The sequence below is a fragment of the Rhineura floridana genome, chromosome 19 (assembly GCF_030035675.1).
Source record: "Rhineura floridana isolate rRhiFlo1 chromosome 19, rRhiFlo1.hap2, whole genome shotgun sequence".
Taxonomy (NCBI): Eukaryota; Metazoa; Chordata; class Lepidosauria; order Squamata; family Rhineuridae; genus Rhineura; species Rhineura floridana.
The window spans coordinates 3,517,524-3,533,159 of NC_084498.1; the positions used below are offsets into that span (position 1 = coordinate 3,517,524).

Here is a 15,636-nt window from a genome sequence, read left to right on the forward strand (position 1 = left end):
GGCATTTTATGTCGTGTACATAGGGTCTACTCTATGTTCTTTAATATTTTGTGGTGATGCTTATTGCAGAAACTAGAACAAGCATGCTGCATCCTGTTAGCCACAGTGAGCTATTTTGGGGTCTCTTCTCTCCCCACCCAGTGGCCTGGTTTGCACAGAACACTAAGCCATGGTTTAACAAACCATGAATTAACCACACATTGGTCCACAGATGCTCAAGCACACTATGGTTTGTTTCTCCAAAGTTTGGCTTGCTTCCCGGCTTCTCATCCCTTGTGCCTTTGTAACTTGGTGGTCTGGGATGGGGTAGTCGAACCATACTTAAGGAAGAGTGCTGGCTTCACACCTAACACCAAGCCATAGATAAAACAATCCATGGCTTCAGTTCATAGTTCGTTGATAGTAGATACACTGTAGTAAACCACTGGGCAGAGTTCTTACATAATGCACGGCTTATTAAACCATGGCTTGCCTTAGCATTATGCGCAAACCAGGCCAGTATATCTTCAGCTGTGCGTTTGACCCCATGGTGCCTCCGTTCTGTTCTTTAGGGAAGCTCCACATTGTAGAGCAGCAGTTTTGGCCGAAGGGCCTTCCTTCCACTGAGCCAGAGCTAAAAGTGGGCAGGGCAGCAGATGTGACTGTTATCATTTCTTTTGTACAGTTGACTAGTTTCTTCATGCACAACACTCTCTATCCGCCATCCTGACTAGGAAGAGGCAGGATCAGAGTTCAGTGACACGTTCCAGCAAGGTAAAAACGCCCAGGGTGCAAAGCAGGGCTAGTGAAGGGTGTGATGTGAGAAGAGAGGGTGTGGCCTCAGGAGGTCAGAGAGACCTGGAGGGGGGCACATTCGGGGCCCGGGCCTGAGGTTTCCCACCCCTGGCGTAAAACTTTCCCTCCTGTGTTTCTGAACCATTTTATTCCTTTCAGTCACTACCTGCCCCTCAGTCCCACCAGGGCTGTGGAGTTGGTACGCCAAACCTTCGACTCCGACTCCTCTATTTTTCTACTGTCCGACTCCGACTTCACCCAGAATTGCTTCCAACTCCACAGCCCTGGAAAGCGCTGTAAATATCTTTTTAAATTGGAAGCTCTCATAGGAGCATTTTTATTGCTGCCTGAATATGCGCTGATCTTGGCATCACAGCATTTGTCTTCATCTGGGTCCTGTGTCATACACTGACACACAAAATGTTTTCCATCTTGAGTTATGGTGAAATGCTGAACTACAGCTGACTTCATGGGAAGCTTCTTTGACATTTTGAATTTATATTTTAAAAAAATTGTCAATCAAAATTTATTTTGAAGTCGGAGTCAGTACATTTCTACTGACTCCAACTCCACCCAAAATTGCTCATGACTCCGACTCCACAGCCCTGCTTTTGACAATGGTGGTGAGCCTGCGACTCTCCAGAAGTTGTTCAACTCCCAACTCTCCCATCAGTTCCAGCCAGCGTGGCAACATCTGGAGGCCCACAGGTTCACCACCTCTGCCTTAACATATTGCATCTTGGCAGCCGCTGTGAGCAGTGGCCTCGTTGGGACATTGTGTGTCAGCTTGGTCTGCCCTGTCACCGACCAGATAACTCCTTGGTAGCTCTGTAAAGGTTTCAGTAACGATGGACTTAGCCTTCGATCCAAGGTGGTAGGTAGCCACCTCTCTGTCTGGTTGCAGCAGATGCATGATATGCTTTTAAGTCCCCACTGTTCCCAGCTGTGAAGGAAAGATGCCTATCTATTAAGCTTCAGTTGAACTCCATAAGGATTGCTCCTTGTTGGTGCGTCTCATAGCCCTGTGGGACTTGCCCCTATCTCTCCTGGTTTTGACAAGTAGGTCTAAGGTCAGTCAGTCTGCCAGAGCTAATGGCTATGGCTGTGTCTGAAACCTTATGTACAGTGAACTTTGAGTTGGAAAAGCCAACGTCCCAGGAATTAGCAGAGCAGTAATAGTATGGGTGATCCTGGGTTCAGGCAGCATAAGAAGCAAAGAGTAGTTTTGGAAACCCAGCCATGGATGGTGGTGTCTGAACGAGGCAGATGTGAGGGGTACGCCTAAAGTTCAATGAATGGGGTATATCCGCACTTCCTCTGAACCAGCTTAGTGAACTGGAAATCAAGTCTTTGGGGAAAACCCTAATTAAAGTTTTTCCTGACATCATACCACAGGTTTCTAAAAATTACAAAGAGCTCCCATAGTCCGGTGGAAAAGTACACATACTTTTGCATGTTCAGTCCCCAGCGCCTCCAGTTACAGCACTGTAAACCACCCAGAGAGCTTTGGCTATGGGGCGGTATATAAATACAATAAATACAATAAATAAATAAATAAAAGGATCTCTGGTAGCAGGTGATGAGAGGGGCCTCTCTCTTCCTCAGGCCCTATAGAGCCGCTGTCCGTCAGAGAAGAAAACATTGAGAGAGGGGGCCAAATAGCCTGGCTGGCGTAAGGCAGCTTCTTTAGGCAATAATGGGGTGGTGGGTTGAAGGGGAATGAGGCTATGAGAGGAGTTTTGTGAAGACCCAGGAAAGTTGCTGCTAGCCAGTGTATTAATGCAAATTTGAGCAATTAACTTTGCCTTCAATTAATATGTCACGAACAAGACGTATCTGTTGAAAGATTCATAAACTTGACATCATACATTTGGTATATTTTGTGGTCACTGAAGACTGGTCCTCTTGGGTGAATGGGGCACTGCCCCACCAACCTCCATTGGCCCCCATTTAGCCCTCACCTTCCTGACTTCTTACTTAAAACAAGCCCGGGGGTGACCCTGGCTGTCAGCTTCCTCCTCTGTAGTCTTAGTGTTCCTTTGTAGAATCTCTGAAAGAGGGTAATGGAAACAAAACTGGAGTGGGTGGGCTTTGCCTGCCCTGGGCTCTGTCTCCTCCTACACATGGCCTCTTGCCTTATGCCCTTCCAGCCACCACTGTGTGTGTAGAATTTAGTGAACATGAAGTGCTTACATTGGGGTAGGGAACCTGTGGCCTCCAGATGTTGGGCTACCACTCCTATCATTTCTGACAGTTGGCCATGCTGTCTGGCACTGATGGGACTTGTTCTTCAGCAACATTCGGAGGGTCACAGTTAAACCTTTGTGCATTGTGTCTTTTGTCCTGCGCGTTACAACACTCCCTTTTCACTCTCTCCAGACAGGTAGAATTGACAAATCCTACCCCACGGTATGTGGCCACACAGGACCTGTGCTTGACATAGACTGGTGTCCTCACAATGATCAAGTCATCGCCAGTGGTTCGGAAGACTGCACTGTCATGGTGAGTCACTGCATTACGCATTTCAATAAGTTGCTTCTAGCCTTCGTCTTTCGGAGTAGTTTTGTAGACCTAGTGAGGTGGTGGGCTCTCCAACACTGGAGGCCTTCAAGAGGCAGCTGGACAGCCATCTGTCGGGAATGCTTTGATTTGGATTCCTGCATTGAGCAGGGGGTTGGACTTGATGGCCTTATAGGTCCCTTCCAACTCTACTGTTCTATGATTCTATGACCTGTACTAAATTAATGTTGTAGTTGTGATTTTTACCTGGCAGCCAAGAATTCTTGTTCCAGCTTTAGAACAGATATGTGCTAATAAATGGTACGCTGAATGGCAGAAAATATTATTTGCATTACTGCAGCATGCCCTATCTTGACTGCAGAGCTGAGGTGAGTAACACTGAAAGGAAAGGTTGTCTTCAGTGCAATTGATTTTTGTGTCTATAAATTAAATCAAAAGGCCACACTGACAAGATAGGTGGATTTAATTTTACATGCCTCTCTTCTGCACACTCTCTTATAGTCTTCTCCAACCTGGTGCCCTCCAGATGTTTTAGACTACAACTCCCAGCAGCCCCAGCCAGCATGTCCAAAACATCTGGAGGGCACCAGGTTGGGGAAGGCTGCTCTGTTAAAGTAACTCTGAGAATGAAGATGAACATTTTATTTCTTAATCAAGTCACTGACGTTCATTCCTGTGTATTGCGTCTCTTAATCCATCATGACTTCTGGATTCCCTTTCTGTCTCTTGGGGTCTTATCCCACGCCGTCTCCTGTGATCTCAGTTTGGAAGACATTAAAGTGTTAACAAAATATATTTGTATTTCCACTTTTTAAAAAGAAGCAATTTGGGTTTTCAGAGTTTGCCAATAAAAAGGACTGTATGCTAAAGGATGCTGGAATATTCCGTGAGAAACCATAATTCTGAAGGCACGTGAAATGGAATGAATGCCATCTGAAGGATAAACATCAGGAGGCTTGGCAGAGCTGAACTCAAGCTTCTTGAGAGAGAGATGTATTTGCCTCTAATCCAAGCTGCTTGTAGAAACTTGCATGGCATTGGAGGGGGTGATTTTTGAACACAGCTGAATTAAAGTGCAGTTTAGTGACAACTAATTTTCTAATGAGTATAAGGGGGGGAAATGTCTAAAGTGGGGATCAGCAACTGGCAGTCCTGTGACCGTATCTGGCCCCCAAGTGGATATCATGTGTATCTTCTTCCCCCAGTTGAGATGCAAGGGGGAACGTGGGAGGGGGCTGTGATCCTTGCTATCCACTCAGCAGGGAGAACCGTGGTGACCCTGTGCCACTGTAGTCAACCACTGTCTCTCAGTGGCCTCCTGGTAAAGCCAGTTGTTGACCCGCGGCGCAAAGCGTCTGAGGCTACATGCAGGGCTGCATACCTTGAGCAATGAGCTAGAAAAAAACATATCTACCCTATTTCGTATTCAGGTGCAGCTTCCTCTTTAGGAATGACCCAAGGGAAAGCTGGTTCTTCCTGCTGGGCAGCTCAGGTTGACCCATGTGAGGTAACTTGCCTTCCCCTTCTCAGAACATTTCCCCCCAATATTTTAAGAGTTGAGGTTTTTTTCAAAAAAGCAAGCAGCCCACCTGAAGCCAGTAGGTGTGGGTGTTAGGGTGGACAGTTGAATCAGCCGTTGGATCTCCCCCCCCCCAATGGGAACGTGGTGCCCTTTCCTCCTAATCAGCAATAAGCCCTCAGTCCATGCCCACCACTTAGCATGGCCTCAACGCCATGAGAGGGGAGCCTTTTCTGGGCCAGCAGGCTAGACCCTTGTCTGTTCCCATCCCTGTGTGACTGGTGAGAGGGACGGCCCAGCTGTCAAGTCGCTTGAGCGGTGCTTCCCAAGCACCCATCCACCATGTGCACGGGGCTTTGCCTGCCCTGTCCTTGCTGGCACCAAACATAGGGCTGGCAAAGCGGCTTCCTGCCGGGATTGCCTGTGCAGTCGAGTTCCCCCATCCAGCCGCATCTATACGTGTTCCACACCTGATGTTGCATATGATGTCAGCTGTGGGGCAGGTGGATGTGGTTTGGGGAGAGCATTCTTGTGGGCCAAATGAAGGCTGAACTTGGCCTCCCAGCCGTAGTTTCCCTACCCCTGTGCGTTACGCACAGTTGAGAATTTCTTTCCCTGATGTTTTTCAGCGTTGGAGACTGCAGATAGGGATGGAGGGTTAGAATGCAGGGGGGCAACAGATGACTTCGCCATTTGTTCAAAAGCAGTCTCTCCCAGCAGCTTTTTTCTTTCTTTTTTGTTTTGTGGGGGTGTGTGTGATATGGGGAACCCATGGGAAGCGAGTTGGCTTGGGAATAGTGATCTTGAGCTGACGGACAGAACCAAGGGAGAAGATTAAGCACCCCTTCATTCCTGCTTCTGCTATCAGTAGCAGCCTTCCAGGCTACTTTTCAATGTTTATGACAATGGCTGCAAACTAGGAAGCATATGCAACGACACGTGTGTGTGTGTTGGTCTTCAGATCAGTGGGTGAGGTCCTGCTTCTTATACCTTCATCCACAGGTTTGAAGGCACAGCATTCTTTATCTTGAGAGATTCTCCAGGCCCCTCTGCTTTAGGAAGTCCTTTTAAAAAACATAAAAATGCTTCTCTCTGGTAGCAAGATGAGCAAAGCAATCAGTCTCTGACTTAGTTCTCCTTCTGTCTAACTGGGACTCCCCTGTAGCTTCCCATCCAGGTTCATGCCTGATCAGGTCCATGCCTATGTAGCCTCATCAGTATTCCCAAGCTACTCACAGGACTCTGTTGCATGGTGTTCAGTGTTTTTTAAATGGGAAACAAGCTTGCACATTTTTTATAAACACAACCAATACACCAAGTGTTTTTCTCAAGGCGGAGGTGAGCAGTCCACCCCTGTTGACTTCCTCCTTGCTTAATTTCTAGAGGGGGGCTGCTCTGAAATGCTGCCATGTGGCCGCCTAGTCTAGATGCTCACTTTGAAGAATTATTTTTCTCATGCCAGCAAATAAGGAACCGCTTAAATGTGGGTTCTTCAGAACCTTTTGAAAGTTGGTAATGTATTGCAGGTTTTGTGTTATTCAGCTAGAGAATGTTGGATTATATAAGGTTTTGTGGAAGATGCCAAATGGCTCTTCTCAAATGGGAGGAATTTCAGCTGGAGACATTCAGTCTGTGTTTTGAAGAAGGTGAACTGCTGGTTTGCTTCACCATCCCAGCTCTGCAGAAAGCAACAGGTTTGCATTGGCAGTAACGTCAGTGGCAGTCATTGGCTTGCTAAGCCGTACCTTGAAGTTCCAAACAGGACACATTATGCTGATGGATGTGGATTTTCCAAGTCATTGACAGCCTACAGTTTCACCAAAGTGTGTAGATATCGTGGTGACAGATGGGGGTGGTATAAGACCCAGTGGGAATGGAAAACAGAACCCCAATAAGACTAGAAATTATTATGACTAAATCTCACTATGGAGGTGTATCCCTAAACTGGTAAACTCATTGAGGCCTCTGGAACCAAATTTAGTGCTCTCTCTTGAGATGGTGAGAAAGCCAGGAGACAGATGAAGAAAGCAGAGCTGAGAGGGTGGGGAATGTTTTTTATGCAGGGCTGAGTTTGAGGTCAGGCTCACTTTGGCTCAGCCCTGCTTTGTGCATGTGCAGAGTGTGTTTCCCTTGCCACCAAATTAACTGCACCCTCTTCCTACACAATTGGGATTTGGGACCAGCCTCCATATCAGAGGATGTGGTTTCTTCAGCCCAAGAATTTGTCTTTGTAGAAATAAACAGCTGGAATGATCCTTCCAAGTGGCTGCCTTTGTTGTCTTTAGAGGCTCTTCTGCCAGATGTTGCTGTGTCAGTCTGTTCCCTGTGAACATTCGTGTGACACGTTGGTTTATGAAAGAAAGGATGTGGTGTCTTGAGCTAGAACGGCTGCCTCTCCTGGTTTTTACCTCCTTAAAGTATCTATCTGCCCTGTCTGCTGAAAAACATTTAGCAGGCCAGTACCTGCCAGCAAGCCACATCCTTGATAATTTGCTTCCTTCCTTTCTGATTTCATCCAACAAAGAAGAAAGGTGATGAACTGCCCGATTTAGGAATGAATGGGCTGGCCTATTGAGGCCTGCCTCCTTCTTGGTTTTTCTTAAATAAGATTATTAGGCCTCCTGTTTCTCTAATCTGCAAAGTCCTGCACTGAGCAGCTGGTGCTCTAGAACCCAGATTCCCCACCCCCAAAGTGCTCTTATCTCTGTCCACCTTCTGCAGCATGATTTTTCCTGATTCACTTTGAAATGTTGAAATTTCTTCTCTTGGGCTGGAACTGCAGCTTTCGCTTTCACATCAGTAGCAAATAGTACTTCCTTCACTGCTGAGGGAAATGCCTCTAGTAAAACTGGAGTCTGAAATACAGTGCAGTTTGGGCTTGTAAACAGATTTCTATTGGAGCACAAGTCAAGGAGAGCTTATGGGGATGTTGTCACTGTCTTGGTCAAAAGTGATGTGGGGTTAACGTGTGAAGGAAATGGATTGAATAGGTGTCGGATGAATGAATAATTAACAGGAAGACGCATAAACACTGTGCAAGCAAATTGGGATAAATATTCAGTCAAGACTGGACTTGGTCTAACCTCTGCATAAGCTTTGTGCAAGCAAATCAGAATGAATTTTCAATAAAATGGTTGTCTGAAGGAGCTCTGTGAAGTACTCCCTCTGCTGTCTGTCTTGGGGGCAACTCTCAACAGAAACCCCTGGCAGAGATGTCCTTTTGGAAATGAAAGTGCCATTACATACAACCTTGATCCAGATTTCTGATGTTCCTAAAATCTAGGAATGCTTCTGTAGGCAGACTGGTTTAAGAGTTGGCCTGAGGTGCTTTCGTACTGTGGAAACGTAAGGCCAGTGTAAAGTTAGGTATGTCAAAAAGCATCTCAGTATTGCTTTATCCCCCTTACTTTGTATAACATGGAGATAGATGGCTGGTTGGCCACAAGAGTGCTTGGTCTTTCCTGATCAAGTGTATCTTTGCTCTTGTTTTAAGCATGCAAGTTGGCATATATATATTAGATTCTGAGTGCATGCACCTGGAGCAAAATAGACAATTGCTTGGGCGATTGTCCATCATGCAGTGTTTGTTCTTCTTGCTGTTTGGCACAGCCTGTAGCCAGTCAGCAGAATCGCAGTGCGCAACTGGTTCTCGTGGAATGCATGTGAGGCCAAAACCCGCCAGAGAAGCTCATGCTCCCGCTGGATGATCTGTGTCGCCAAGAGGCATACCGATTTCCTGTGTATGAGGAGAAGCAACTTGGTCTTCAATTTGGCCTTTTCTGGCACCAAAGTCAGATGGTTTTGAAGACTTCAGCCCTCTTCCCACTAGCGATGTGGCCTAATACTAGAGAACTCTGTAGCAGATAAGAGAGTTGCAACCAAAACGAGTTTACCAGAGGGCAGCAGTTCAAGAGAGCTGCGACTAACAGGTCTGCAGGCCAAACCTCCCAAGTGAATCAAGGCCATATACACTGCTCCCTGACCATACTTTGAGTACTCCTGCAAGAGAAGATTTGAAATGGTTTCCATCTCCCCCTTCCACCCCCATGCATCATAGACCTTCCACAGGTCTGGCCTGGCTCCTGCTGCTGTGCCCTTGTCTGGTCCTTCATGATCTACACCCCGTCTGTCTCTCTCTGTCTCTCCTCCCCCCCATTAGTGCATTCTCACACACTTCAATCCAGTTAAACAAGTCTGTTCATATTAAAGGGTTACTGGTTTCACCTTCTGTTATAGGCCATGTTGGCTGTCTTAATGTAGCTGCTCTTATGTTGATAACTCTATAAGGTGTTTGGGAATATTTTTCAGATAGATGGCATGAGAGGACTTGGATTTATGTGAACGGCCTATGTCCGCCCCAGACACATTTAACCAGCCAGCATTTTATTCCAGTTCCCTGACTGCAAGGAGGTCAAAAGACAGCTAAAAGAAGCTAAAGGGGCAGCTCTGGAATGGCTTGTGAACAAGAGTGTGTGGCTAGCAATTGGGTTCTGTTGCATTGCAGTTGAACTGCCTTAATCCTCACTGACCTAGGCAGGAGTGCCTGCTCCTATCAAGCATGCAAGCCGCTGCTGTGTAAATAAATAAATAAATAATTTAGTTATTTGGGGAAGTGGGTTAAATACCTGCCTGCTGAGCAGAACATGGGCCAATGCACATTTATTTCTTTAGATAATTTTTATACCGCTTAATATTTTTAGAAAAATATATCTAAGGCGTTTTACCGGTACCCTGGGTTTACCAGTGGCTGATTCCCACAATAGCTTTTAGCTCATTCCAGATATGTGATATTTCTACATTTTTCCAGGCTCTCCATCTTAAAAAAAAATCCACAGAGTTGTGATTTGGGCAAACCATAACACTGTTCATTCACTATAAGAAATGTAGGGTGCAAGCAGCTTTTTCCGTATCTGGCTTTTAGTAAACTTACAAATCCATTTCAAATTATCAGGGGCTGTCATCATTTTTTAGTATCTGAGTGTCCAGAATTGTCTGTGGCTTTTTCCAGCCGTTATCATCAACATCACCACCGCTAGGTAGCCTGCTTTCTGGTCTTTAAGCAAATTCAGCCCATTAAACTGGGGCAATTTGGGAGTTCTTGAATTACCCGCTGTGAACGTGGGCTCAAACATTTCAGTGGCCCAGGATGGGTGTTGACATGACTTGCCTCTAGTGACCAGACCTCAGAAGAGTAATGTCAACTTTCTTTTGGTTTAGAGGCTCAGAGGTGAATTCTGCTGAAGCCTATAATTATACAGCCACGAGAGTGGCTGTATAGCCAGCATGGATTTTTCACATTCCACAATGTTAAATTGAAAATACCCCCCATGCCATTCTGATGCTTCCCATAAGCTCATTCCAAAACAAAACCTTACAAAACCTATAGTCCTGAACTCAGAAACGTTTGCTTAACAACCCTGTAAATTTTCATGGCGATACACAAAACAGTCAGAGAGAATAAAGAGTTCATAGTCTAAAAAGAGAGAGAGAAAACTAAGAGCCCTTTTGGATTTTTTCTGTCAGAGTTCTCATAATCTGTTGAAATTCATTAAAAATCAGCCATGTTCACAGAGTACCTGTAATCCTATTACTGACCTTGCCCCATACTCTGACCTTCATCTTCTGCAGTTTAAAAGTTAAAAAAATGCCTGGCTGACTTTTAATTAATTTAAGAAATTTTGGCTTGAACTCAATGATAGTGTCAGGCATGCTCAGTAAGAACCAACTGTCAGTGTTCTAAAAGCCAGACTCACAGCTGCTGGGCTTGCCTAATCAGGAGGCCACACCCACACCAGACTTTGATTTCACATGAGACAGTAATGGCTCCCCCAGAGAATCCTGGGTAGTGTAGTTTGTGAAGGGTGCTGAGAGGAGACTCCTATTCCCCTGACAGAGCTCCAGTGGCCAGACTGGTTTAACAGTCAGCCGCTCTGATTGAAGGTCTGTGAGGAAAACAGGGCATCTCCTAGCAACTCTCAGCACCCTTCACTAACTACACTTCCCAGGATTCTTTGGGCGAAGCCATGACTGTCCAAAGTGAAATAAAGGCCTGCTGTGGATGTGGCCAGGGACAGCTTTGGGTCACCACTCACCATATGCTCAGAGACACATGTTACCAAATTCTTCCAAACTACACAGCAAGTGGATTGGACTGTGAAAGACCAACCCAAATTGTGGATTGCATTTTTACAAATTTGTAGGGCAGTCCAATATCTCAGAGAGGAGTTCAGGTCTCCTGCTCCCCTGGTGCATTCACTATAGCTGCCCAATTTCCCTGCTTTTTAAAGTTTGACAGAAACACCTGTGGGCTATAGGTACGTTCTTAAACTGCAAGTTTTTTTGCTTATTAGTGAATAATGTATCCCCACCAGCAGTGGACAAGAGGGGATTATAGAGCAGGGTAACACTTTGCTGCCATCTGCTGGTGGCTAATTATGCGTCCTCAGCATTTGTCTCTCTTCCTCTCCCCCAATCCCTCTCTAAATGATGTAGGTCAGCTCTGGTTCAGAAACAATGATTGGCCAGTGGTGACTCATACAGAAGATTTACTGGGGACGCGTCCTTATTGGCTCGGTCATCCTTTAAAATACTATAAACATGATACTGGGGGTTAAAGGCTGTTCTTGGAGTGTGTGCGTTTGTGGGTGTGATGGGGAACTGGAGGTTAAGACTTCATCATCCAGACCTGTGCTAATACAAGGGCAGTGCAAATAGATTTGGGAGGCTGGTGGGCAGACTAGGCCTTCCTGGGCACGTGCCTCCCTCCTTGCTGATGCTTTTGGCTGCCTGGAGCATTGATTGCAATCTGTAATGATAAAACAAATTGAGTTTGAACATAAACATTAAGTACTCCCCTTTGTACTTTCTTAGGGATGGAAAGATTTGTCCGTTACAGTTCTCTCCGTTTTTCATTTTTCCAATCTTAAATTCGGTTCACATTTTTGCAGCAATTTGTGATTTATTTTTTTTAAAAACCCTCATGAGAATTCTTCAGTGTATTAGTGCAAATTTCTCCTACTAAACACAATTTTGTATGCAGTATTGACTAATGGACATGTTTTTTGCAAGCAATTTCTCCTAATATACTGCATTTTTAATGTTATTTTCACTAATGTATTCATTTTTATGCACATTTCCCCCCAATATATGCACTTCTATAAACACTGAGACTGGAGGGCTGCATGGCAAAATTTGGAAAAGTGCAAATTTTGAAGGATAGCTGTGCTTCAGTCCTCATATCTTTTTAGAAAGTGTGATAAATTCAGCTTTAAAAGTGAACAGAATCAAATTTCTCCCTCATTCCTACCTCTTAAGGTAGGAAAGAAAAACTCTAATGTGGTTATTCAGTACAGAATGGTACAAGCTTTGAAGCACCCCTAAGCTGAGTATATGTTCCTACTGTGAATGTAAACAGAGGCAGGCCGCAAAGCCCAGAGTGTTTGGTGCATGGTGGAGCCAGTTTGGGAGGTCACAGAAATTGTGTAGAGTAAGGGTAGCTGTGATTCGAACTGGGCCATTTCCCGGAGCTGCTCGTCTGGGAGTGCAAAATCAGATATCCACATTGCAGCTTGGCAAACGGTGCAGGCTAAATGGAGATGTTAGCTGACTGTTCCAGCGCTTCGCTGGGAGAACGACTTGTGGCAGAGAACAATGAGTCCTTAATTGCATGCCTGAGCTGCTGTCTCCAAAGAAATGGGAAGGTATGCTTAGCAGTTGGGGGGGACACGGGGACAGCTGGCTACTCAAGCAGCCGCCAAGAAGCATAGAGCTTCTGAGGTGGGCCTGCCACTTCGTCTGAATGCCATCTAGGCAAAGCTCCACGTACCTAACAACTAACTTTGTGGTTTGTGTCTCCCCCCCCTTCCCCCTCTTTACTTGGCAGGTCTGGCAGATCCCAGAGAACGGGCTGACACTGTCCCTGACAGAGCCTGTGGTCGTCTTAGAAGGCCACTCTAAAAGAGTGGGCATAGTGGCTTGGCACCCCACTGCACGCAACGTGCTGCTAAGTGCAGGTAGGCTCTGGATCCCCAAGGAACAAATGTTATTAAATGTTCCTGTGGTCACAAAAGGGTCTCGGGCCACTCCCTTGTGGGCCAAGAAAGCACAGTTGAAGACACAGAAAACTCTTTGCTAGTTCTTTGAGACACATGGATGTTTTTCTAGTACCAGGTAATAAATCACGTTTCATGTGTATACAAGAGAATAGCAGAGAACGGAATAAATCACAGTCTCTTAGCTGGGAGCAAATCTTGCCTCCTTAGACAAGTCTTGCCTCACTCCCCTTGCCAGCCTAATATGAAGATGAATAGCTGACCTGCCTTATGGGTTTGTTAACAGGATTACTGGAGATCATGTTTTTGATGTACTTTGAACGCTCAGAAGTGAGACATGGATGCCAAGTATTGTTACCACTCCCAGGTGCAGAAAGTGGTGACATCACACTGGGCTCATGTGGCCAATTGAGCAAAATCTCTCCTTTTGAAAATCTGTATTGTCTTTCCAGTCTTCTTGCTTTTTGTCTGGTGGTCTACTCATTCATTTATACTCTTTTTTATCTCTAAGTAAGCTTCTAACCTGCATTATGTTCTCTTGAAGCTGCTTATCCTTTTAAAATCTTCCTAGTATTTTTTTCTTGTACCCTAAACCAGCCCGTCAGAAGGCAAGTGATTTCCCCCAATTCTGTTCCACACCTTGGCTTTCAAATATCAGTAATGCGGTGGGGGTCAGGGTGGAAGATATTCTTAAACACACCACTGTCCAGGTTGAACTAAACATCAATATTGGAGGCTATAATGATTTCTTAAGATTTCTGAGCAGAGAACCTATTAACTGACTTACTATAAAGTGTCTGTCCACTTCATCCTAAGTGCTGATGATAGAGTTGTTACCATGGTGTTTTTTATTGAACCAGTTTAGGCTGGCATGGCGCTATGCAAACTAATAATTGGTTTGCTTGAGGCTTCACAGTGTTCATTCTTCTATACTGACTGGCAGTGGCACAGTAAAGGGTGTCATTTTGACAACCTTTGCATCTCTGTTCAATAGAGGCTTAAGCAGCTGACGTTTTATTTTTATTAAAATGTATCTCTGCCCACAAGAGGGACCCCACAGGGCAGCTAACCATCAAGAGATGAAGGAAAAAACACTATAAAATAATCAAAAGGAAATACAGCACAGCAGCTACAACAGCAAAACAAAAATCATAAAAATATAAAAAGGAGGAGAAGGTTCTGTTATTGTCCAACGGAATAATAACTGTTTTCATCTGGTGCCTGAGCAGAGAGGGGCCAGATGAACTTCCTGAGGCAACAAGTTCCACAAGGTCCTACTTTCTTTTGCTCCTGGGGGGGTGAGGTTGAAGAGGTCTTGAGGCTTGGTGCTAGGACGATGAAGGCTCGCATTGATGAGTCCTGCCAGGAAGAGCGTCCATACTTTAGGCAAGCCGAAAATATTAACAGATGGTCATTTACTTGAAACACACAAAGGAAAGGGTTGTTGTTGTTGTTGTTGTTATTTCTTAATTCTCTCTCTTCAGGTTGTGACAATGCTGTCATCATCTGGAACGTGGGGACAGGCGAACCCCTCATAAATCTGGATGACATGCATCAGGACATGATTTACAACGTGAGCTGGAATCGGAATGGCAGCCTGATCTGCACGGCTTCCAAGGACAAGAAAGTCCGAGTGATTGACCCCAGGAAACAAGAAATTGTTTCAGTGAGTATATGTTGTAGCACCACATCAGCAGGGATACTTTTGCAGCTGGTAGTTTATTAAAGTCTTTGCCAAGGAAACTCTACTACCCTTCCCCCCCCTTAATGTTGAGTCCCTTGTGCGCTAGGAAGCTGTTCATGTTTCCTTTTATATTCATGCCCCCCCTTTTCTTCCCCAAAGAAAGTTCAGGGCGCTGTTGTGTCAGCTGTGACTTCATCAACATTTGGGTCCCACATTTTATGTTCTGATTCTGTATGTAGCACTCGTTATGGGCTCCTCTTGGGAAGAATGGCAGGATATAACTTGATGATAAATAAATCCATGCTCAGGCAGATTGGGAGTAGGAAGCGAGATGCAACGAGCAGGTGAATCGCCCGGTTTGTGTGGACAGTTGCGTAATACAAATCTTGTTCTGCAGCTTCAGATGACCTTGTGGCTTCCCTTGCAGGTCTCCTTAGGGAAGTTAAGGGATAGCATCAATGACTGTTGCTACCTTTCCTTGTAGCTGGAGTCTGACAGTCTGCTTCATCTCCCTTTCCTCTCTCTCCCCCATCCCCATCCATCAGGAGAAAGAGAAGGCACACGAGGGGGCCCGGCCGATGAGAGCCATCTTCCTCTCTGATGGGAATGTCTTCACCACGGGCTTCAGCCGGATGAGCGAAAGGCAGCTTGCGCTCTGGAACCCTGTAAGTGCTTGCTTGGCCATTCTGTTGCATCTTTCCTTGCCAGAGAGCTCGGCTGGAGAAGTCATCTGTTCCAAAAACATACTTGTGCGCTCTTTCAGCTGTGTCCATCCTGATGTATCTGGAGATGTTTTCTTAGGAAAGGGGGCCGCATTTCAAATTCTGAGGCATTGCTGAGGGTGCCAGGCACAAAGTGGCTGCCGTGGGGGGCATGGCATAACGCAGCATGGCTGGGCATCAACTCCTTCACAGCCAGAGATATGCTTAAGCCTCTTTGCAGAGTTTTTACATTTTGCATTTGCCATTTGGGTTGGGGATTCTTTAACATCTCACCCTACTGACTGTGTAGTAGCGTTTGCAGAAAATAACTCCTCTGCTGTACCCAATTGCAGATTATTAGGTCCATCACGATGCATCCCAGTTGCT

General features: G+C 45.6%; 1 protein-coding gene across 2 annotated transcripts in view; it reads left to right on the forward strand.

Annotated features, from left to right (window-relative positions):
* CORO1C (coronin 1C) overlaps window positions 1-15,636 on the forward strand; it is an 83,701-nt gene that overhangs the window by 52,505 nt on the left and 15,560 nt on the right. For both annotated transcript variants that reach the window (XM_061602396.1, XM_061602398.1), the window contains exons 3-6: window positions 3,154-3,276; window positions 12,696-12,825; window positions 14,349-14,530; window positions 15,094-15,213. In XM_061602396.1, coding sequence (XP_061458380.1) covers window positions 3,154-3,276; window positions 12,696-12,825; window positions 14,349-14,530; window positions 15,094-15,213 — 555 coding nt within the window. The remainder of the gene's footprint in view (window positions 1-3,153; window positions 3,277-12,695; window positions 12,826-14,348; window positions 14,531-15,093; window positions 15,214-15,636) is intronic.